The following is a 24,775-nucleotide window of genomic DNA, read 5'->3' on the forward strand; positions in this document are numbered from 1 at the left end:
TTATTAAGACCAATATAGAAAAAAACTAAGGCAGACTATGTTAAATATCAGCATTTAAAAGAAGGTCCCTATTCAGTTGTGTAGGAGTGCATGTGTGTCCATACTTAAGTTTGACCACTTGGTTATAGAGGGCCAGTGCGTCCTCTGTACTGCCCTGAAGCTGCATGACATAAGCCATCTGAGAATGGATTACAGCCAGCTCAGCGTCTATATCCTCCTCCGTCACATCCTACACACACACACACACACACACACACACACACACACACACACACACACACACACACACAGGAAGAGCCTTTTACAACCAGGTCAAACAAAGCAGACATGCGCATATACACAGAAATCATATTGTTTTTAATAGACTTCACTTTTATGCACTTTTTACAGTGCGTCTCAGGCACCGTATCATTTATGCTTCCTTTCACTGTAATGCTATTAGGCACATGTGTCGGCTGCATGTGAATAACATAATAGTAAAAGCAGGTTATAGCAATACTTCTCAAGACAAACAAGAGTCATGGGCAGTTTGGGAACTCACCGTGTCCTCAGACAGAGACCTCCTGCAGAGCTCTAACAGAACCAGGAAAATCAGAACCGCATTAGAGAAAACAGCAGATTCCAGACTCACATTTCCTAACGAATTTGATGAACGCGACTGTTATTAAGGCAGATGGGCCACATTCCTCTAATAGAACAACATGACCTCTGACCTTCAGCTTGCTGAAGTTTCTTCATGGCCTCAGTGAGCAAGCCTCTGCCAATCAGAGCGCAGGCAGCATTGTAGCACAGTTCGTACGAGACATCGGCGAGACCAAGATCCTCCTGCACACAAGGTGAGGGGAGGAGCAAGTTCAGTAACACCCTTGTGAAAGCTCAACCTGCAAGATGCCAGTTCAGCAGAGGAGAATTTCTTATGCTCTGTGGGCATTTGTGTTTTGACTCACGGGTGTCGAGTTCTCCCACATGCTTTGTGCAGCCAGCACGGCAGCCATGTTAGTCTTCCTTTCCTCCTCATACTCATCCTGGGAATTCCTGATCAGGTCTTTATACACAGTTTCACACTCACTGTACCGCTCCAGCCTATATAGCTATAAACACAAACAGACACAATCAGGAACGAAAAGACAGATTTGGTAATGACCACTTATTGAACCCAAACAGCCTTAAGCATTTGAAGCACTAAAGCACACACAAGGTGCACCTGCATAAGCAACGAATGGTTTTGTAGTGCAAAGAATACTTCAGCTTCAACACATGGGCATAACTCTCCACTCCCAAATAAGTCTGATAATTATTCAAGATCACAGTTTTCAGTATGGGTTGGATATGACTAATGTTAAGTGCCTCTGTAATTACACATTAATCAGCTTTATTCTTGGGGAGGGGGCACACACAGTCTCCATATACACTTTGGCTCCAGTTTTAAGTCAAGGCTAACATTCTTACCACTTGGCCATAGAGTTCTTTGAGTTTATCTGTCTGTTCAGCGATTCCTTCAATGGTCTTCAGTGCACTGTCCACTCTGTTCAGCCGATATTCACAGTATGCCTTCTCAAACCCAATCATATCACTATGGACAAACAAGACATTTCATCAACAGATCGGTTTGTGTGTTCATGTCTTGTTTTGTGAGATGGTCCACTGTGCTGGATGAAGTGAGTATTCGTCGTCTTTGCTGTCTTTAGTCTTTTTCTAAAGTGAACAAGGCCGATGCTTTTACCTGGTGAGGGACCTGGTGTGTGTGTTCATCACATTCAGTGCTTCTTTGAACCCTCCGTTCTGAATAAGACACACTATTTTACACCGCAGCGCGGTCACGTCGTCCTTATTCTCATGAAGAACTGAAAGAAAAGACCATACACTTATTTTAAGAGTGGACGAACTTCATTACTAGAAGAGCAGCAACTCTGGGGCGTTTAAACCCCGATGGACACGTAATCACTCCCCACACACACACACACACACACACATATCTAGTCATACAGCGTCCGTAAAAACAAATGTCTGCTTGGTTATCCATTTCAAGCTGTAGTAAATAACACATTTGGCCCATGAAGCACCAACGTAACTGTTAATTCAGTTTAAATCCCTCAGATAACGTTAGCTTAGCACGGCCCCAACACACAGATCTGCGACTGCACTTCGCTAAGATGTCACGATATCTTGCGGGACAATATGATTGGAATAGTTACTTTTATTGACAGCTTTGATGGCTCTTGTGAAGTCGCCATTCTGGCCACAGCGGTTCACTTCGGTCCACAGCGACGCTAAGGACCCTGCGCCGCTCGCCATCGCTACGAGGTAAAAGGCCTGCGAACGAGATGACCCAGGAAGTAATATCGAGACTATTCTCTTCCGGGAACAATACTATTTCCATAGTAAAGGTCATTTTGACTAGGTTATAGGTTTGAGTATGACTTCGGACGTCAAGAGCAAATTAAATTTTTGGTATTAAAAAATGGATGTCTTTATCAAATATTCAGTTATTGCATGTGGAAACTAAGGAGTTTATGGAACCTGCTTTAGCTTTTAATCATACTAGATGACAGGAATTAAACCTTTGATATCACAAAACTAAAAATGCAATGTAAGTGTTTCTACTCTGTCTGCAGTACTTCCATTGATGTGTGTGCCTATTTTAAGAATGTACAGTGATGTTGATCAACACAACAAAATGGTATTATCTGCAAATGTTACATTATCATGGGCATTCGTAAAGGTATCTATACAAGATGAATAATGCCACAACACACACACACTTGTAGGGACATATATGAAAATACATGAGATATGTGAAAACAGTTGCTGTTAATGATTAACAGCAATCATTAACAGTTGCTGCCACACTCTCTCACACACAAAAATATTTACATTTTCTCTGTCCCACATATAATCCCATACAGAATTAATTTTCCATCTTCTCTTTTTCCAAATGGCTGCCCTCCTACCCAGGAAATACTGAGACAAGGAGAGATGAGCCTTTCCTGCTATCCACACTGGGCCAGCCACCTCCTGCCTAACCAGCTATGATGGAGGATCAACCCACTGCCCTGACTAACCAGCTATGATGAAGGATCAACCCACTACCCTGGCCCCTCTCACCACCCCGAATTCTCCCCTGCTATGACTGTATCTCCATGGCCCTGGAATACTGTTACTGTTATGCTTTCGATTCATTTGCACGGTTAAGAGACTTTTATTTCAGTGTGCAACTGTTGCTGTATAATCTTTGATTATGAACAGTAAAGACATCTATCAAAGCTATTGAAAGAGAAATATAATAATCTTAGATGTGTTCCCTTTGAAGGTTTCAGGCAAGTACAACCAGAGGTCCTTATCAGCTCTGACAGTCCTTAACTGATTATCCCTGTACAATATTACAAGGATTGTCACTGAGCCTTTTGACGTGTGTAGAAGTGTGGAATTTCAGTTGAGAGTGAGATTTGTGATCTAAATACTTCATTCTCCCCTTTTGCTGAGTCTCTACAGAAGAACATACAGCAGCTCTGGAAGTCAGATGTTCTGCCATACAAATTGAAGAAAGGGTTGATCAAGGGCCCATTGCAGTGTTAAAGACAAGGATTGAGTTCCTGTAGATGAAGAGGTATGCTACACCACTTTTGAAGATAATAAAGTTTCCCTGGTTGCATGTACCACCAGAGGGAGCTATAGCCCTTCTCAAAGCTACTGAGTAGAACATGTAGAAAAACCCTAGCCTGGCTGAGACACATCCTCTGCACTAGCAGCAAAATTTTGTTTTTAAGGACCCTCCATCATTTAAAATGTTTACATCAAAGGTATGACTATTAAATATGATCACACAGAAGTATTTTCAAGACGTTTATCTATGAAACATTGTCATCAGACTCCTGGATATAACAAATATACAATACAAATATTATTCTAAAGGTTATGAAGAACTGTATTCCAAGGCTTAATGCTGTCTTGTCTTCTTGCTTCTGGTATGTATCCTGTCAGAAATATTTGGCAGCTGGTTGCTTTTATTTTCACCGTCTTGTCTTTATATTCCAGATTCCAGATTCCTTACTAATTTAAAAGTCTCTCTCTCTCTCTCTCTCTCTCTCTCTCTCTCTCTCTCTCACTCTCTCTCCTCCTTTCTCATCCTTCTCTGGTGTTTACTCCTGTGGAGCCACACTGCCCTTTTTAAACTTGAGGAAGCTTCTTTTTTTCTTGCGAATGTAGTCTAAGCTCGGCAGAGGGGAGGAGTGTACGTCTTCCTGCTTTCCTGGTTGATGGCACTGAAAAATAAACAGTCTCTCTCCAGACACTGGACTTTCAACGGCGATACCCATGTGTTCAGATGGAATGGACTCTTTATGCCTTCTCTCTCCTGTAGCCCCGCCCGTCACACACACTGGGTCAGTGGTAGCGTCCTCCTTTGCTGCATCAGAGACAGGAACTGGCTCCTCTTTGCTTGTTTGCTCTTGAACCTGAGATTTGCAACAGAACTGAACCTTTGGAATCCCTTTAGAACCTTCTGCAGAACTGGAGAACAACTTGGCCAGAAGGGTCTGTTTCTTCTTCAGGATTCTGCAGGACCATAATACATCATCAGACATTAAATATTGCTAATTTTGTTTTTATGTAATAACCAGTTTGAGTATCTCTCTCTCTCTCACTCTCTCTCTCTCTCACACACACACACACATTTACATTTATGGCATTTAGCAGACGCTCTTATCCAGAGCGACTTACAAAGTGCTTTGCATCTGATCACAGAATTCATCCTAGTTAATAGTATAGATAGGCCAGAATTCAAGATACCATTGAGTCAGACTACTACTAAACTATGTCATTACCTAGTGTTTTGCAAGTTAGGCGTTTGCCAAGAAGCACAAATAACAACGGCAAGTGGTATCAGCTGAGTTAGTGTTCTGGTAAGAACACAACAAACAGGTGGGTTTTCAGTCTACGCTTGAAGATAGCACACGCACACACACACACACACACACACACACACACACACGAGTTTTGTTAGACTGAGATTTCCAACTGTGAACTGACCGGCCTGTCTGTCTGTCTGTGTGCTGGTAGCAAGACGACAGGTTTCTCTTCACGATGTCTTTCCTCAGTCTGTCCACCAGGTCTCTGCAGGGTTCCAGTTCTTGCCTGTAATTCATGACTAAATTATTCCACATTTCTATAGAAAACACACATCCACCATATACTGCACAAAACAGAAATGTTTTCTAGGCTTATAGTAAAACATCTTAAACTAAGACGTCTTGTGAATGAGAGTGTGTGATTTACGCCGCTTTAGGACTGAGTGCATCTAGAAGTGACTGTAGTTCTCCTTCAGGTAGTGTAGGTAGCAGGAGGTGCAGGAGCTCCTGGAGAACGTCAAGTGTCACTCCACTGAGCTTCACTAACACAGCAGCCAGAGCCAGATCCTGCACCCACACCAACACAGCACATACATACATAGACACTGTTGGGGTGGACAAATACGGAGTCTGTACACAGGTTGGGGTGAGGTAGAGGACATGTGGGGGTGTGTACACAGGTTAGGGTGAGGTAGAGGACATGTAGGGGGTGTGTACATGGGTTAGGGTGAGGTAGAGGACATGTAGGGGTGTGTACACAGGTTGGGGTGAGGTAGAAGACATGTAGGGGGTGCGTGCACAGGTTGGGGTGAGGTAGAGGACATGTGGGGGTGTGTACACAGGTTAGGGTGAGGTAGAGGACATGTAGGGGGTGTGTACATGGGTTAGGGTGAGGTAGAGGACATGTAGGGGTGTGTACACAGGTTAGGGTGAGGTAGAGGACATGTAGGGGTGTGTACACAGGTTAGGGTGAGGTAGAAGACATGTAGGGGGTGCGTACACAGGTTGGGGTGAGGTAGAGGACATGTAGGGGTGTGTACACAGGTTAGGGTGAGGTAGAGGACATGTAGGGGTGTGTACACAGGTTAGGGTGAGGTAGAGGACATGTAGGGGTGTGTAAGGGTGAGGTAGAGGACATGTAGGGGGTGTGTACAAGGGTTAGGGTGAGGTAGAGGACATGTAGGGGAGTGTTAGGGTGAGGTAGAGGACATGTAGGGGTGTGTAAGGGTGAGGTAGAGGACATGTAGGGTGTGTGTACACGGGTTAGGGTGAGGTAGAGGACATGTAGGGGTGTGTTAGGGTGAGGTAGAGGACATGTAGGGGTGTGTAAGGGTGAGGTAGAGGACATGTAGGGGGTGTGTACACGGGTTAGGGTGAGGTAGAGGACATGTAGGGGTGTGTTAGGGTGAGGTAGAGGCATCACCTGCTCACAATGCGCATAAAGTGGCTTCAGCTCCAGCTTTTCCCTCACATCCTCCATCACCTGCTGCCTCCTGATCTCCTCCATTAGCCTACACACACGCGCACACACACATACACACACACTTCACTGAGATTTGCAACAGAACTCAAATGATCACATTTGAACTATCTCACAGCCAAGGAACTGATCTTTTTGTCACCTTTCAGTGAGAGTGTGTGTGAGCTGTTGCCTCTTGCATAGCGCCTCCTGCAGGCTCGTGGCCATCCTGCAGTCTTCATCCACCCCAAACAGCTCTACATCCATCCGGTCAGCAGCAGCCCAGACTTCATCAGAACTACAATCATACACTAATTCTGCTTCCTCTTTCTGTAGCTGAAACTCCAGCTCCTCCAAAGCCTACAGAGAGAAAGAAAACAGATGCTGGAATACAGATTATGATGATGGGCAGACTTACTCATATTAATCTCTACAGACCTTATAATGCATGAGGATTTGTGTTCATGTTTGGTGGTAGAACGTCCCTAGACTGTTGTGGAGGTGATGCAGTAGTGTAGGAGTGAGGAAGTCGAGCAGTTAGAGGGGAAGTTGGTCATTCCTGGCAACTGGATGTAGGCTCTCTGAAACTGACACGTTTGTCAGTGCAAATGCAGCCCGTGGTACATGAGCACTCAAAGTGTCTACACTTGGTTGATTGTGTATATGTAACATACTGCCCCGCCCCCTGTCAATCACATACTCTTTTCTCCCTCTCTTATGTGTTTTCCTTTGTCATGTGTCAGTCTGTTTACCTTTTTTCCACCTCTGTCCAGCCCCTCATTTCTATCCTGTCTACAGTTGGTTAATTGTGTATATTGTCCTGCCTACAGTTGGTTAATTGTGTATATTGTCCTGTCTACAGGACAGTGATAGCTGTGCTGTTGGAGTGTGTGTATATATATATACATATATATATATATATGTGTGTGTGTGTGTGTGTGTGTGGTTGGATGTACATTACCTCACCATGTTTGGGTGTACTCACCAGGCTCTGTGCTTGTACAGTGTTTGTGAGCTCCTGGTCTGCAGGTGTGTGTGGGACGTGCGGTAGCAGCATGGTCAGAAGCTCCAGCAGTGCTGAGTGAGTCTCCAGGACTCTGAGTCTCCTCTCCCTCCTCTCCCACTGCACAGCCACCACCACCTGCGCTACACCCTGCTCACACTCACGCGCCTTCTGGTCCCAGTCCTCATACACCTGGCAGAGAACATGAGAATTCGCTTTTACTTATTTTTTTAAATAATAGAGGAATAATAATAATATAATAATGTAATGAAAATAACAATAATAAAAATTTAGTAATAACTAGAGGGACCCCTCAATAAAACCTACCAAGGCTAGTGTTAGGCTAATCCTAACACTAACACTAACCCATAGGTGTGATAGTGGAGTGACTGTGACATGGTAGTGACACTGTAGTAATGACATGGCTGCAGTATGACCCACCATGTCTGCTTAGATCAAAAGGTGCAGGCTCTTAATTAGTAGCTCAAATAAGGAAAACAGAGCATGTTTGAGAATCAGACAGTATCAATATTTAAGGATAGACTGAAAATCCATTTGCATAGTTTGGCATTTTATTAAGTGTTGATCTGGGGGTTTATGGACATTGAGACTGATGGTGAACTAGGACATTATGATACTGTCACTTCACCTCTTGTCACTCAAGTGTGTTTACTGAGAGAAGTGGCGTGCCGATGTCCACAGAGTCCTTCATACCTTCTGTTTTCTGCTTATGTTTTGCTGTTTAATGTTTACATTGTTATTGTGGTGTCTAAATTCTTGGAGTCTTGGTTGCTCTCAAGGTTTCTTCCTCATGGGACATTTTCCTTGCCACCGTCACCTTTATGGTTTGCTCACTGCAAGCTTGGACTCAGACATGTGTAAAGCTGCTTTGTAACAGCAAAGTGTTTCGTGACTAGTGTAGTAGGTATAGCAGGAGTTTGAGTTCATCACACTGGTTAGACAGTCGTCCACCACACACACACAATCATGGTGTTTACCATCACTCTATATATCAATCACCTGTACCTCATCAACTCCATACATCTCCATCTCCTCATCCAGTGATCTTTCATCTACTCATGTTACACTCCACTCTGAGAGAGAATATTTCCCCCTCTACCATTTTTCCTTCTCCCTTGTCTTCACCTCCTCCACACATGTGTTCCTACGTCTCTCCTGCTGATGGAAGTAAATTCTCTCCTCCACACTTCTGATGAGACTGTGCAGGTCTAGATCTTTGGCAGGCACACTTGCTTCTGTGCTGCACTCTCCAGAGCTCAGCACGGTCTGCAGAGACACAGTCACACAGGGAGAAGAGCAAGGGACGTGTTTGTGAAGACTTAAGCTCTCTGTCTAGTGTGTTTTCATGTTTGTGAAGACTTAAGCTCTCAGTCTAGTGTGTTTTCATGTTTGTTCCTTTTTTACCTTAGTTGAATATCTAAAAGCGACATGGTAACAGTAAAATAACTGTCACCTTTGATCCTTTAAGTCTCAGGGAAGTGTTTCCAGAATCTGCATCTTCACTGGCGTCAGGGTCCGAGCCGCGCTGGCTGCACTGTGTGATGGTGAGTGAGGCGAACAGTCCAGCCTGCCAGCGAGCACGTGGCAGCACAAGACAGCGATCCAGACCACACGTGCGTTTCACACTCTCCAGTCTCACACGCAGGAGGTCCTTCTCCGACATGGCTGTTTGTGATGCACACACACTCCTGTGTGAGAGAAGGCCGATCAAGCACAACACGTGTGGCTGTTTCTCTCACACACACAGGAAGAGAAGTGTCAGCGTCTGACCTGCAGAACTGCCTTAGTCTCTCCCTCAGGACTTTCTGCTGATGTATCTCCTGCCGTCTGCGCTGCTGGATGAAGCAGCGGGAGGCTCGCAGGTCGTCGGTCGAGGTCTTCCTCCGCACGCGCAGCCTCTCCTGGGCTTCTGCCAGAGCTTCAGCCCCCACCTCCCTGTGGAGGAGCCACCGCGGCACGCCAAGTTCTCGCAGCGCCCGGGACACAGCAGCTACCACTGCCTTCAGCTCCACTACTGCCCCCTGCAGGACACGCAGCAGCATCTACAGGGCATGTGTGGAAATGGGACAGTTTAATGCTGGAGCACCATGTCTCTCTCTCGCTGCAGATGTGGGGGAGCACGTGAGGAAGGAAACCAAACGGCCTAAAGACCGAAAGATAATGTAACAGATAACGTGTGTGTTTACCTTTCGAATTTCCGTTGCTGCCTGTTGGTCCAGGTGTGTGATGAGTTCAGAGAGCTGCATGCTGTGGGCCAACAGGACCGTCTGGCGCTGCAGCAGATACTGGTCCACCTGTCCCACACACACACTGGACCGGTCCTGCAGCTCACGCTTCTGCTCACACAGCTACACACACACGGGCAGAGAACCCAAAATGAAAACAGGAGACACCAGAATGAGTACAGCCACACCTCTTACCATGAAAACCACTCACCATCTCCGATATGGATGCCTGTCTTGTTTTGATGATGTCACCATGCATGGTGCTGCGTTCCCTGTTTATTGTGTCTTCTGAAGACTGTTTTACCCGCCGCAGCTCCAACTGAGCGTGCTCCAACTGCTGTGAACACTGATCATCAGAGAGACCACCCTCCCTACACACACACACACACACACACACACACACACATATATATATACACATACACACGTACATATATACACACACATGCACACATACACACACGCACACACACACACAATTATGGGTAGGATCTTTGAGAAATTGACAAAGAACTTTTGTAAGTCACTCTGGATAAAAGTTTCTGCTAAATCCCACAATTATGAATGTAAATTCACATCAGTCAGTACTAGTGCTGGGTGGTATACCGGTTTGCACCGAAAACCGGTGTTTATTTTTGTTATCATAAGAATTTTTCATATACTGGCCACACCGGTTTAAATAACCTTCATGTGTCCGGAACGCAGCACGGTGGTTAATTGTTTCTCAAGGGACGCTTTTTATTGCAGCGCCGCTAAGCACACATACAACAGAGCGCAAATCTAGCTTGCTGAAAACAGACGTTCTGAACCACAAATTCTCCAAACCTTGAAGTAGAAGATGATGTCCCAAAGAAACTTTTGCCAAAGAAATGAGTCGTGTCTGTTGTCAGGAAGTACCGTATTTTCTCGACTATACAGCGCACCTCAATATAAGCCGCACCCACAAAGTAAAAAAAAAAAAGGAAAATGTATAAGCCGCACCAGACTAAAAGCCGCATATATCTACTGAACTGAATACATTTAACTGAACATAACTGAACTGATCAGTTTCTGAAAGGTGCCTGTAGCGGGCGTCAGATTTGGCTTTCATCCGGTGCTGTGCCGAATTCCGACTCCCCTCATTTATCCGCATAAAGACGATACAGATGATATTGTCGATTTATGTTTCTATGCATAAATAAGAGCTAGACTTTAATTATCCATCACAGCAAATGGCACGGCATTATCCATGTCCATAGACACACTGGCTCAAGGGTGTTAATTATTTTAAGTAAAATACACACTGGCACACAATATTTGGATTGGATCGGTATCGGATCGGCAGGCACGAGAAAATGCCGATCCAGACTCCCGATCGAGTTTTTTTTTTTTTAAGTCCGATCCGGACTTTCCAGCGCGCCCATTTAGATAATCCATTCCAGTTTTTGTTGTTTTCGCCAGTGAGAGTAAAATCCGGTCTGATTACATCTGTAATCATACATTTATCTTTATAGTACTGTAGAATGGGGTGGGGCATGAGGGTAGCAGGATAATAGAGTTTTAGGGACATTTAAATGTTCACAGAAAGAAAGAAAACAGAGGCCAACGAATGAAAGGGGAGGAGAGATTGTGTACCTGTGGATCTCAGTGAACCAGCAGTCAATGTGCTGGGAGGAAATAGTGAATACGTCCCACAGCAGTTCCTGCAGCCCACATACGCCCTGCAGCAGGAAGTCCCGACGCGCATGACGCTCACTCAACACTGCCCTCTGATTGGCCACAAACAAATCAAGCACCTCCTCCAGCTGGTCCTACAGGCAACACAAAGCATTGGGGTGTTTCACCCCATGGGTGTTGGGCTTTATTGCATGTAGTCTTTTCCATCTTAAATTACATTAATATTACTGTCATATGTTTTAATGCTGTTCATTAGGTCAAATGCAGTTCCTGCTTTACTTGGGGGGGGGGTAACCTGGAGAACCTGGAGTAGTTCTGATGGTTACCTGGCAGGTGTAGTAGCCATGCAGCAGCTGGTTGGCCATGTCCTCCTCTAGCTCGCCCACGCTAGCAGCCTCCTGCAGCTCCTCGGTGAAGATGGCATGCAGCTCAGCTCTCCTGCGGAGGGCGATGTGTCTCTGCGCCTGTGCGCGTGCCTCTTCCTGCCTCGCCAGCCGGCCCTGCTGCAGACAACGCTGCTCCATCTTCTGCAGACGCTCCAACAGCACAGTGTACTCCAACACCGCCTGTACACACACACACACACACACACACACACACACACACACACACACACACACACACACTGTACTCCAGCACCTCCTGTGTGTAAAAGCATGAGGGTATATACACACACACACTGCATGGATATTTCTAAGGGTCAGATCCATCGCTGTCACACTATCCAAACCTCAGCTTTGTTCAGCTTTGGGGTCCTGTTAGGAGCGGGTGGGGTCCTGTTAGGAGGGGGCGGGGTCCTGTTAGGAGGGGGTGGGGTCCTGTAAGGAGGGGGTGGGGTCCTGTAAGGAGCGGGTGGGGTCCTGTAAGGAGGGGGTGGGGTCCTGTTAGGAGCGGGTGGGGTCCTGGTAGGAGAGGGTGGGGTCCTGGTAGGAGCGGGTGAGATCCTGTTAGGAGGGGGTGAGATCCTGTTAGGAGGGGGTGGGGTCCTGTTAGGAGGGGGTGGAGTCCTGTTAGGAGGGGGTGGAGTCCTGTTAGGAGCGGGTGGGGTCCTGTTAGGAGCGGGTGGGGTCCTGTTAGGAGCGGGTGGGGTCCTGTTAGGAGGGGGTGAGGTCCTGTTAGGAGGGGGTGGAGTCCTGTTAGGAGGGGGTGGAGTCCTGTTAGGAGGGGGTGGAGTCCTGTAAGGAGGGGGTGGGGTCCTGTTAGGAGCAGGTGGAGTCCTGTTAGGAGCAGGTGGAGTCCTGTTAGGAGCGGGTGGGGTCCTGTTAGGAGCGGGTGGGGTCCTGTTAGGAGCGGGTGGAGTCCTGTTAGGAGCGGGTGGGGTCCTGTTAGGAGCGGGTGGGGTCCTGGAGGACTTGGCTGCATCGTCTCCAATCCTTACCAATATTGTTTGGTCAAGGTTTTCCCTTTTAAGTTAAGTTCTGCTCCTCCAGGCCATTTCGCACCTACCCAGCTCATAGCTGACAGAACAGTTTATTATTCTACATGTTGCTGGTTTACATGTCACTGGAGATTGAATCATGCCTGTGACATCACATGCTGCAATTCTGTTGTGTCAGCTGACGTAAACAGCACATCTGTATCTTTTCCTGCTTATAAAGAGGATTTCTTGAGTGTATGTGTTACCTTTTGCTCTGCATGCTGTAGTCTCTCTGCATGTGTTTTTTCTGTGGTGTGTTTGTGATGCAAGGCCTCCATCTCCCGCTGGGTTTCCATGCTGCACTGAGCAGCCAGTGTAGCCATCTGCACCACCTGCTCCTCCTGCAGTCTACCCTCCATGCCCAACACCTGCCCCAGCAGCACTGGGACCAAACGCTGCCCCGCCACACCCACTCCACCCAGCAACGCTCCAAACACACCCTTCACCAGCTGCACCCGAGTGTCCTCCACTGCTAAAGCCTCTCGCAACAGCGTGGACATTTCCAAACTGGGACCAAGAAACAAGGAAACAAAAGAGAAAATGAAAATCAAGTTAACACACTGTATGACAAACTGCATTTATGTTTTAAAAAAATCTGCATGCTAGACGTAAAAGAACTGTGGCCTGTGCTAAAGGAATAATTGAATCAGAGGTGAGGGGCTAATTGTTGAGGTCATGAGAGTTGGATAATCACTTGTCTAGTGCTTGAAACACATTTTGTGGGTCCTCCAGTGCCATTATGCTGATTATTTTATTCTCAAATGCAGCTTCTTCGTTTGAAGATTCGATGGAGACACCCTCTACTAGTTCCACCCCTCCACCAAGATCCCGCCTCCTCTGAAAGACAGAAATATGAATGGAGTCATAATCAAACCTGTGCTTGTAGAACTAACTGCAATTCAATACAATTATAAACATGTTAAAATGTTCATTACATCCCAAGACATTATAGACAAAGGCCTAGCTAACCCTCCCCTTCCCTTAACTGTACTTGATGTTATGTTATTATAGATAAACCATCTTGGAGGGCATCACATCACTGGCTTGTCACTGGTGTTGTCATACAGGCAGCAATCTCTGGTGTTTTTCCTGAATTAAACCTGTGACACCTCCAAAAGTCTCAACAGTGAGATGTGATGTCTGGGACCCCCTGCAAGCCCACTTTGTAATAAACATCCCAAACTGACAAAATAGTGCCACTGGAGTGACAAAGGCTGCATCATTTGTTAATACACATTCAAACACACGTATGGCCCACCCGGTGACTAAAGACTCAGTTACTTTCGCGTGTGACCGTAGCGCTCGACTCCGCACACTGCACAGAGACTGTGAGAGCGGCCGGAAGGCGAACGTAACACTCCGCTTTAAAATTAATTCTCCCATCTCTCCCGGATCCGCCAGTTGAGTACGATGAGGCTCAACCAGTGACTGTATATATAATGGACGGTACGTCGCCCTTGACTCCCATTGTGAACTTTTGAAGCCACCAAGATGGCCGGACGGACACCGCCATCTTGGATGCACTTGCGCAGTAGATGAAAATTGGAGCATGCGCATTAGAACCGGTAGGCAGGACAGTATCTCCGCCAGAGACCGCATATCCCCAACATTCGTTAGGATACGCCCACCAGTATAGTCACTTTTGACGTTTTACAAAATAAACAAACGTAAAAGGTTTTAATACTGCTGTCGAGAGTTTTGCTGTCGAGAGCTTTGATGTTGAGCGCGTTCACATTTGAGCGTCTGGTATTAGATGTCAACCAACGCAGCTATTAACTGTCAATCACCTTATCGCCACACCCCTTTAAATAACACTTAATAACTTCTATAAAATCTGTTTATCATAGAGAAAAACACTGGAAGAGATACTAACGCAATGGGGTGTTATAGAATTGACAAAATATAATTGCTCAAAAAACGTATTTTACGTGTAATAAAAATTCAAAGTTTCTCGTCCGGCCCGTTCACTTACATGGGGCAGTCATGGCCTGGCGGTTAGGGAACTGGTCTTGTGACCGGAGGGTCGTGGGTTCGATTCCCAGACAGGCCATGACTGAGGTGCCCTTGAGCAAGGCACCTAACCCCAACTGCTCCCCGGGCGCCAGGGCTAGGGCTGCCCACCGCTCTGGGCACGTGTGATCCACAGCCCCCTAGTAACCACTAGTGTGTGTGTGTGTGTTCTGACTGCACAGATGGGTTAAAAGCGGAGGACAAATTTCGATTGGGGTGTAAAAATCACAATTGACAAAAATATGGCACATTACATGGGAATGGGCGGGGTTAAAAGTTGTACTGCAGCCAGCCACTAGAGGGCAGCCGACTCATGGAGGCTTCACTTTTCACTCGTGGAGTCCAGTCCACTTATATATATGGTCTCTGGGCTCAACTGATGAGGCTCAGGGATTCCGTGTCATGCAGCGTCATGCTCAGGGTCCTAGTGCCTGTAGACTTAATGGCCCGAGGACATTTCCTCACTTTTTTCCTAGATAATTTAATCTATTGTGGAGGAAATAGAGAAATAGCTGTTAGGAGGACATGCTAGAGTCTGAATACTTCTTACTGCTCATCTTCCATCGATTCTACTCATCTCTGTCTGTTCTCTGACCACCTGCTCTATACTCTATTACTCTGGTGTCTAACTACTTCCTCATACTGCTTCTACATCATTTCCTACAATCCAAGGCCAAATCTGCCTTTTGGATTGTAAACACCCTCTGTACTTGTATCTGGTCTCCAACAGACCTACAGAAGTGAACGTGTATGAGTGGGAAAGTTTATATGTTGAGTAACGCCCAAAGTTACATGAGTTAACATGAATGTTAAAATCACCCACTGAATTACAGGACTGGATAAGTAAATCAGAAACCTGACAGGCCGGAGTCCAAAAAGCCAGATGTCATATGAGCAAAATACAAAAGGGGCAAGGCAACGCAGCAGGCCAAAGGTAATTATCTGGAGCAGCACAAACAACAGCTTGATACACTGAACAAAAATATAAACTCAACATGTTTGGTCCAAGATCATAGAAAAAGGTGTGGCCCAACAAATATGCTTATATCTGCATAGGAATCACATATTTGAAAAGATCCAATCTGGATTTAGGCCCCACCACATTACTGAAACAACCCTAGTTTAAGTAACTAATGATCTCCTTCTTGTCTCAGACCAAGGCTTCTTCTTCTTCTTCTTTTGGCCATTCTCGTTTAGGGATCGTCACAGCGGATCACACTCTTCCATCTGGCCCTGTCCTGAGTGTCTTCCACTGACACAAAGCCACTCTCATATCCTCCACCACTGCATCCATAAACCTCCTCTTAGGTCTACCTCTCCTCCTCTTGCCTGGAAGTTCCATCCTCAAGACCCTCCTACCAATATACCTCTCCTCCTTCCTCTGTACATGTCCAAACCATCTCAATCTCGCTTCTCTAACTTTATCTCCAACCAGCAACCTGCCTCAGATCAAGGCTATCTTAGTGCAGCTTTCGACACAATAGATCACCTGCTAAAAAGGTTAGAAACCTGGGTTGGAATCTCAGCTACAGCCCTTTCATGGTCTAATTTTTACTTAATCAATCGTTATCAGTTTATAGAGCTCAATAATATTCCCTCCAAATACACACTAGTGAAACATGGAGTCCCGCAAGGCTCCATTATAGGACCGCTATTATTTACATTATACATGCTACCATTGGGCATAACTATAAACAAACATGGTGTCAACTTTCATTATGCAGATGACACTCAACTTTACATATCAGCCAAATCTGATGACAAATCCAGATTAGGAATAATTGAGGCTTGCGTAAGATGTTAAATGTTGGATGTCACTAAACTTCCTCCACCTTAATGGTGACACAACAGAGGTTGTCCTTCTGGGACTACCCCATTACACCTGGCTCAGTAGCCAAAAATCTTAGTGTTATATTAGACTCTGAACTACATTTGGTAAATACATAGATAGTACTACTGGGATAGATTTTCTACATCTCTGTAACAGTGCCAAGCTAAGAAATGCATTATCCAAGCATGATAAAGAAAAATTAGCACATGCCTTTCTTAGCTCCAGATTAGACTACTGTAACTGTAGGTTGAAAACACCAAAGGAGAAACACTCACTAACACAGACCCAATTGTGAACAAAATTTGAGAAGCAAATGGCAGCAAAACCATATTTAGAATTATGTATGTTAGAATTAAGGCAGAATTTTTCAGATAGAATTGAAAATCCCTAAATGCATAGAAATTCTAGATGTTCAACTCAAATCATTTATTTTTTGTGATTAAAAAAACCTTTAGGTGCACCTGCACACTGTAAAACTCCAGGTGGATGTAAACGAATTTACAACAGATCACTCTAATCTAATGGTTCTAGTGGGTGAGAGGAAGGGAGAGGGTGGGGGATGGTTTTTTTAAGTTTAGTGTTGGGAGGGGTATAGGGTAGGTTTAGGGCTGGGGAGGGGAAATTAATGTTGGGATTAGGAGGGGGTGGGTTAGGTTCGGGGCTGGGGAGAGGTTTGGGTGTTGGGTTGAGTTTTGGGCTGAGGACGGGATGGATTATGTTAGAGTTGGGGGATAGGGTTAGGGGTTGGAGGTTAGGGTTAGAGATTTGGGTTAGGGTTAGGACTGAAGAAGGGGTGGGTTAAGTTAGGGTTAGGGGTTGTAGATTATTAGAGTTGGGGTTGGGAGTTAGGGTTAGGGCTGAGAGAGGGGCAGGTTAGGGTTAGGGTTTAGGGTTTGGATTTAGAGTTAGGTTTTAGAGTATGGAGAGAGACAGACCCTGTGATGAGATGAGTGCTTGTGCCATGTGTTGTAGAGACAGCTGGCACTCAGCAGCATGAAAGACAGCAGCACTGTGGAAGCCAGAAACCCTCCAGAGAATCCGGCGAAGTGGAGCCCGTGGTGCGCATAGACCTGGAGGGAGAGAAACACATCAGGAACACATTCACCTTCACATAGGCTCACAGGAACATGCTGATATCTTATAGCAGGGGTGCTATAACATTAAAAAAAATTGTTGTGAAAATTTTAACCAGTGAAAATTTGAACTGCACTTTGGACACCCCTGCCTTAAAGTAATATTTGACCAACACATTAAAATGTTTAACATAAGATAAGAGATCCTACTTTCACCATCAAAATAGTACAACATCTGAAAATGTTTGTAAGTACTGAATTTGATTTGGGTGGGATCTATTCCCAGGCCTGAGGCCATGACTGAGATACCCTTGAGCAAGGCACCTAACCCCAACTGCTCCCCGGGTGCCAAGCTAGGGCTACCCACCGCTCTGGGCATGTGTGCACCACAGCCCCCTAGTAATCACTAGGTAAATGCAGAGGTAGAGCTGGGCGATAACACAATAACGTTGTCTTGATAGAAATATAAGGCTCGATAGAAATAAGATGCATTCGATAGAAATCGATAAAATTTTATTCCGGCCATGTTTTGACAGACAACATGAACAGCCCAACAAATGCTGCAAATCCAGCCACAACACAACAGAAGTTTTTCTGGACGACTGCTTTTACGCAGGCACTCTGTAGGTTTTTACCCATAAATAACTATTGTGTTATACAGTTTCTCATTAATTAAACTAACTAGCTATTTAGATAGAAACTATGTTGTATAAAATGGGATTTTAAGCCTTAGTTTCTGTCTAAATATCTAGCTAGTTTGCTACATTTAAAGAGCATTTAGCTTACACATGAAATAAAGTGATAAGTGATTTTATCACAGGTAAGAAAAATTATGCAATGTCTCAAACGATTCCACAAAATAGCCCAAACATAACCTGGTAAGACGAAAGGAATAACATTGTAGGTTTTTAACTAGAAACAAGAGTTGTATCATACAGGATCTCATTACGTAGAACGGGTCTGAATTAGTAAAGGTCTTTAAATGTAGATTGCTGGGTAATTAAGCCTGACAAAGTGCATGCCTTAGTTTTCGTCTAAATACACAGCTAGCTACATTTAAATACCTTTACCCTTAGTTTTCGTCTAAAGAGCTAGTTATCTATCTAGCTACATTTAAAGAGCTTTAGAAATTCAGTCCAGTTGTGCTGAATTCTGACTCCACTGAATCAGACTCCCCTCATTTGCGCGCACATAAAGACGCTACAGATGATATTTGGATATAAATTAAACCCTCCATTAAAAAGGTTAATATAAAAAGGGTTATATTATTAGACACTTAAGACGTAGAGACATGTGGAATAGTCTACACGCCCAGATAAGTCACCAAAATTAAAAAAGACGTTAACCAGACATTTCAGTCCTGTGAGTTACAGTGATTATAATATAGTTCATTGAGCACTCTTGTTTTGCTCTGATGAACAATGAAAGATTACGCCTTATTTATGCATACAAACAACGGAAATAGCGAATATCATCTGCAGCGTTTTTATATGTGTGCAAACAAGGGGAGTTGGATTCTGCCAAGGATTCGGAACAGAGGCATTCAACGTAATGAGAGACTGTATGTAAGGGGATTTATGACTCACTGTCTGTGATGCTCAATCAGACTCTGAAATTTTGTTTGTTCCCTTATCTGTGTTTCTGCCCCTCAGTTACAACTTTTCTTCTTCATTTACAACTCGTATTAAACTTTGGAACTCTTTCCTGACATCCATGTTTTGTGAATTTGTTAACACACTGCGGACTGAACAAATTTATAATGCTGATTAGGAACCCTGGTGGCTATGATCTATGTCTGAAGATGATATCAAAACCTTTACACTGTATAACAACTATTGTAAATAACAATCTGTAGGTTGTAGCCAGAAACAAGAGTTGTGTTATAGTTGTGTTGTTCATTTCTCACTTAAAGTATAAAGGAAATAGTGATTTTACTTATATTGTGATATATATCAATATCGACTGATATGAAAAAAGTTATTGTGATAAGATTTTTTCCCATATCGCCCAGCTCTATGCGGAGGACAAATTTCGATTGAGGTTAAAATCACAATTGACAAATTTGGCACATTTAATTTCATTTCACACTGCCCCCTCCTGGTCAGACCTAGAACTGTCCCCTGGCTCTTGCCCCCTGCTGTTAAGATCAATAACTGCAGCAAAAGGAAAATGTTTTTCTGTGTATTGTTGGGTGTTGGGTGTAGGTGTCTGCACCTTTTCCGTAGCGTTCAGTCTCAGAGTGAAGTTTGCCACTACAGGGTCAAACAAACTAATGTCATTCTAGAGAAATAAAACAATAATCCAGTTACATCATCCAATATTAAAAACTGTTGGAAACATCATTCAGCTTGCCACATCCAAACAAAATAATGGACTAACATGAACTCTTTTGTTACTTCAGCACAAACTTCAGTTCGGCATGCATGGTCAGTGTGTGTGTGTGTGTGTGTGTGTGTGTGTGTGTGTGTGTGATTAGTCTGTTAGACTGTGAGTGGTCAGTATGTGTTTTTTCTTTATGTAGATAGCATTTGTGTGTGGTCATCTTGCATGTGTGTGGTCAGTAGGGGTGTCACGATTCTCTAAATCCTCGATTCGATTGTATTTCTGATTTTAGGGTCGCGATTTGATTCGATTCTCGATTTACAGCAGAGGCCTATGCCAGTTTTAGATTAGTCTATGGTCAGTCATTGATTTGAATAATCAAATTTACAATATATTATTTCAAAAGGTGGGTTTGATATAAGTGATGCAAAGTGATACAAGTGATCTGTAATACACCACATTAGGCAATAATGGTCAAATTTAAATAATTTAATTAAGATAAATGTAACAATCTTTTTCTCAGTGGAAAACAAAAACAACAAAAACAAACAAATAATAATAACAAAAACGAGAGGTCACAGAGGGTACCTGCTATCTAGTGGCTGTTTTTGGTAGCAGCAATGTGCACTATTAAAACAGCAATGAGCAATGTCATATACAAAATAATAGAACAAATAGAGTCTTAACAAACTAAACTCTATCCTACAAAATTTCTTAAAAAACTATTTCTTTAGTGTCTTCATACATGGAGGGCAACACTTTAGTTGTAAGATGCAACCTTATACTTTCGCGAGTGACTGTAGCGTGCGACTCCGCACACCTCGAGTGAACCTGCGCGAACGGCAGAGGCATTTATACTTGCTGCGTCACATTCTTTGCGATGGTCTCCGAAACGATATGTGGTAGTATAAAGAAACACCCCTCAAAAACAGGGGAAGGAACATTTACCTGACAAATTTTAATGTTGCATTGTGTTCCAGGTTTGAAAAGTGCTGGAATTTAGGCTAAAGTACTTGAAAATGCTTGAAATTGTAACTACTTGGTTACACAACAAATAGCTGTCTGACTGAACAGTTATCTTGTATTACATTAACAAATACGAGCCTCCAGGCTTTATTTTGCGTAGTGTGGGTGCTTGCGTAGGTTAGAGGGAGGGATCGTCGATCCTCTTTTTGACTTTGAGGCTCGAGATCATGACATAATTTCGATCGATTTCGATTAAATTTCTAAATCGTGACACCCCTAGTGGTCAGCATGTGTGTGTGGTCAGCTTGTCTATGTGGTGAGAATGTGAGTGGACAGCATTTCTGTGTGTTGTCATCATATGTGTGTATGTGTGTGTGGTCAGCATGACTGTGTGTGGTCAGCATGTCTGTGTGTGTGGACAGCATGACTGTGTGTGGGGTATGTCTGTGTGACATCAGCATATCTGTGTGGTCATTACCTCAGAGTTTTTGGAGAAACTAAGGAAAGCTGGTAGAGACAGGACCTCATTTCTGCTAACTTTCATACTCGCTGTGTATGTTTCTACATAACTGGATCCAGCTACATAAACACACACACAAAATTAGTACAAAGTTATAAAAATACTTGGTATAATTATAACATAGAATATCCAACATTTAAAGAAAATGTTTTAGGACAACCTTTCTTCATTCATTGTGTTCTTTAGTGCACGTATTGATCAGCTTGTTTAAAGATACAAGTGGATGGTCTCTAGTGAGTTAGCCCCCTGCTTTGTTGTACCTCAGTTATTACTGCTATATCACTTTGCTAATGAGATAGTGCCCAGTTGTACTGTCGCTGTAATAACTTAGTTATCTTCTTCTCTATTTTGAAGTTTAATATGCATAGGAATAACCAAATAAAGTCGCAATACGCTTTCAAGACACACTGCTAGTGTGTATAGCAGTAGTCTGGCTGGTTTACATTTGTGGCTGTGCTTCCATGTTTGTTTAACAGCCAGCAAATCTTGAGTATATGTATAGGATATATGTTTGTGTGTTTACTGGCACTATTCGTCTGTGGTAAATGTCTGGGGTGTGTGTGTGTGTGGCGCTGTATTTACCAGGTAGTGAGTCTGTGGTAAATGTCTGGGGTGTGTGTGGCTGTGTTTACCAGGTAGTGAGTCTGTGGTAAATGTCTGGGGTGTGTGTGTGTGTGTGGCTGTTTACCAGGTAGTGAGTCTGTGGTAAATGTTTGGGGTGTGTGTATGTGGCTGTGCTTACCAGGTAGTGAGTCTGTGGTAAATGTTTGGGGTGTGTGTATGTGTGTGGCTCTGTTTACCAGGTAGTGAGTCTGTGGTAAATGTCTGGTATCCTCTCTCTTGCACCACGCCACCAGTCTGCAGTAATGTGGTGTTAGCGACAGTGTCTCGGATGCGAAGCTGCAATAGGTCATCTCCTTCTGGAGGGCTCTTAATCACCAAGTAGAAACGCACCCGCAGAAGCTCACTTCCTGTTTCAATCTACAGAAGTAACATACAACAAGGCCTGTCGTGATAATTACATTATCAACTTATCGTACGATAATTTTTTTTAACTGCGATCATTTTTGCTGATGTCGATAATTGGCCATTGGGTTTCTGCGCAAATTTGTTTACATGAGAATAAACCGCAACTACGTTAGATTTCAGAAAGGCACGCAGTGCTGCTCTCTCGCATCCTTAAGGGAAGACAAATCTGTGATCAGAGAGCGACACCTACTGGTTAGGAAATTAGTGCAGTACACGGAGAGCATACAAGAGAACAGTTCTCTTGTATTACGTTAACAAATACGAGCCTCTTGTAATTCCAGGACGAAACATGAGAGAACGTGAAGACGTTAAGATTGGGCGTTTTGAAAATACACCACCATTAAATGTGATAAAAAGCGAATTATTTCGAGTATATGTATAAATATTTAACTTAATTAAGTTTAACGTGCTGGGAAATATTGAAATGGACCTTTAAAGTGACGTACAAGTGCTTGAATTCCACTTTGTAAAGGTGTATGAACAATGCAAACAACGATACAGAGAGAGCACATCAGAGACCAACAGAGTGTCTGAGACAGTTCAAGCTCAAGTTAACATTTAAATTGTTAGGTTGGATTCCACCTTGAGGAATGAAAAAGGCACAAACGGTAGTAATAACTGTAACATTACAACACAGAACATGTTGGTATGTTGAACAGACCAGTTTACGTCCCTCCCTCACTCACTCAGTAAATTGATATGTGGATATGAAAGTTGCCAGAATGTAAGTACCTGAGCACATTTCTGGAATATCAAGCCAACCGCTGAGGGCCGGATCTGTAGCAGAATCAGAACACGAGTCAGTGAGGCATATTGGAATACAGCAGAGAAAGTACTAAGGACAATGAACTGGACCCAGTATTGTAGAGCAGGTCGGAGGCTTGGATTCAATATTTTTCAGATGTTCAGTGATACATGGATTCCAAATTAATTTGGTTTGAAATCAAGATTTCATCTGTTTGTATTCTGGAAAACGTCCAGTATAAGTGTACTACAGGACACAAACCCCCCAAATGCTGGCTAATAGCACTCAAACACACTGCTAACACAAGTCAGTGATCTGTGTCAGACATGTAAAGGAACAGCCGGTCTCACCTGAGCAAAGGGGTGTTGTGGGTCTCTCAGTCTGGGGTCAAGTGCTTGATGGCCCCACCCAAGTGCTGCTTCGGTCAGACGACCAATGAAAGCATGACCCCATGGGGCAGCGGCAGCAGATGAAGGAGCTTCGTCCCCACTCCACTCAACAACCCGTGACCTGCTCTCAAAACCTCCTGTTTCAGACAGACATAACATGTGGGTTATGTGTTAACACACACACACACACACACACACACACACACACACACACACACACACACACACATATATATATACACATATATTATATACACACGCTTCAGAAGTGTCTTTTTAAATACGCAGTTAAAACGTGACAAAACCTGCATTAATGCGCAGTTTTCCCGAATCCTCACGCGTCTTCTTAGAGGTAAAGGGTGTAGTTACAAACAGGATGAACAAAAAATAAATTTACATTTTAAGAACTGATATCCGCAAAACATGACATATTATAACATGACATTTATAACATGACATATATTAAAACATGATATATATTATGATTTGCTATTCAAAGTGCGTTCTACGTTACCAGTGCGCACTGGTCTCCGTGATGTCCACATGTGCAGGTAGGGAGCAGACGGGCCACGTTTGATGTGGCGTTGCTCTCTGTCCTGTAGCGCACGTGCAGCGTTAGTTCGTGCGTGTGCCGGCGGGTACGCGTTTCCACCAAATGTGCGTGTGCGTTTGGTGTTTCCACCAAATGTGCGTGTGCGTTTGCATCACGGCGGTCAGCAGCGGATCCACGACAGCTGCCCGTCGACCAGAGCACAACTCCGGCGAGAAACAGGACACACGCGCTGAAAATGACCAATACCGCGCGAGAGAAACAAGTTAACATTTGCAAAACAAAATTGCAATAAAAAAACCATACAAAGTTGGACTAGACCACGTTTCAAAATATTCGCTCGTCCTGGTGTCTAATAGTGAGGAGACGTGAACTGTAGGCCTGGACAATGATGCATTTAACCTCAGTTCTCTCACTTCATCGCGATCTGAAAGAAACAAATCTCCAAATTTGCCCAAAATGTTTCCTAAAGTGGGAGCACGAGGATTTTCGTAAATGTAATCAGAATCTACTTCATCGTTTAGCGCGTTACTTCCACTGAAAACATGTTTAGATCGCAAAACAAACGGGGTGGAGCTTTGCTCCAAAGTTTTCCAAATATTTCAACTTTAGGGACACTTTAGGAGAACCCGCCTCTGAACCACTACTATTGGCCACTCTTTCAGCGCGTCACGCGTGGTGCGATTCTTATTGGTCAAAGGCCATATCTGTC

At 44.1% G+C, this 24,775-nt stretch overlaps 2 protein-coding genes and 1 long non-coding RNA gene across 9 annotated transcripts in view; 1 reads left to right on the forward strand and 2 right to left on the reverse strand.

Moving 5' to 3' along the window:
• Window positions 1-2,353, reverse strand: part of srp72 (signal recognition particle 72) — an 11,449-nt gene extending 9,096 nt beyond the window's left edge. The window contains exons 1-7 of the mRNA XM_076988634.1: window positions 2,196-2,353; window positions 1,724-1,844; window positions 1,450-1,573; window positions 948-1,091; window positions 714-825; window positions 542-573; window positions 105-229 (exon numbers count right to left, since the gene is read on the reverse strand). Coding sequence (XP_076844749.1) covers window positions 105-229; window positions 542-573; window positions 714-825; window positions 948-1,091; window positions 1,450-1,573; window positions 1,724-1,844; window positions 2,196-2,295 — 758 coding nt within the window. The 5' untranslated portion in view covers window positions 2,296-2,353. The remainder of the gene's footprint in view (window positions 1-104; window positions 230-541; window positions 574-713; window positions 826-947; window positions 1,092-1,449; window positions 1,574-1,723; window positions 1,845-2,195) is intronic.
• A 50-nt stretch (window positions 2,354-2,403) lies between these two features.
• On the forward strand, window positions 2,404-10,560 carry LOC143489583 (uncharacterized). 2 transcript variants are annotated; one of them, XR_013124715.1, is made up of 3 exons: window positions 2,404-2,590; window positions 2,956-3,607; window positions 8,805-10,560. It is a non-coding gene; the product is annotated as an uncharacterized LOC143489583 (long non-coding RNA). The 2 variants fall into 2 exon arrangements; XR_013124718.1 differs by lacking the exon at window positions 8,805-10,560 and adding an exon at window positions 3,913-3,959.
• Window positions 3,831-24,676, reverse strand: LOC143489475 (limbin-like). 6 transcript variants are annotated; one of them, XM_076988555.1, is made up of 23 exons: window positions 24,028-24,674; window positions 23,819-23,855; window positions 23,475-23,650; window positions 23,112-23,156; window positions 22,151-22,331; window positions 21,309-21,409; window positions 19,757-19,822; window positions 17,405-17,539; window positions 13,323-13,465; window positions 12,835-13,135; window positions 11,538-11,777; window positions 11,170-11,345; window positions 9,767-9,926; window positions 9,517-9,678; window positions 9,101-9,372; window positions 8,784-9,018; window positions 8,456-8,596; window positions 7,292-7,501; window positions 6,470-6,666; window positions 6,271-6,358; window positions 5,275-5,414; window positions 5,029-5,133; window positions 3,831-4,554 (listed from the first exon to the last, which is right to left on the reverse strand). In XM_076988555.1, exons 1-23 carry the CDS (start codon window positions 24,334-24,336, stop codon window positions 4,140-4,142), a joined length of 4,035 nt encoding a protein of 1,344 aa, XP_076844670.1. In that variant the 5' UTR covers window positions 24,337-24,674; the 3' UTR covers window positions 3,831-4,139. The 6 variants fall into 6 exon arrangements, with proteins under 6 accessions (XP_076844670.1, XP_076844664.1, XP_076844676.1 ...); XM_076988549.1 differs by having other exon boundaries at window positions 23,819-23,858; XM_076988578.1 differs by lacking the exons at window positions 3,831-4,554; window positions 5,029-5,133; window positions 5,275-5,414; window positions 6,271-6,358 and adding an exon at window positions 6,745-6,820 and having other exon boundaries at window positions 6,528-6,666; window positions 23,819-23,858; window positions 24,028-24,676.
• Between the last annotated feature and the right edge of the window lie 99 nt (window positions 24,677-24,775).

This window comes from Brachyhypopomus gauderio, chromosome 2 (genome assembly GCF_052324685.1).
Source record: "Brachyhypopomus gauderio isolate BG-103 chromosome 2, BGAUD_0.2, whole genome shotgun sequence".
NCBI classification, from domain to species: Eukaryota; Metazoa; Chordata; class Actinopteri; order Gymnotiformes; family Hypopomidae; genus Brachyhypopomus; species Brachyhypopomus gauderio.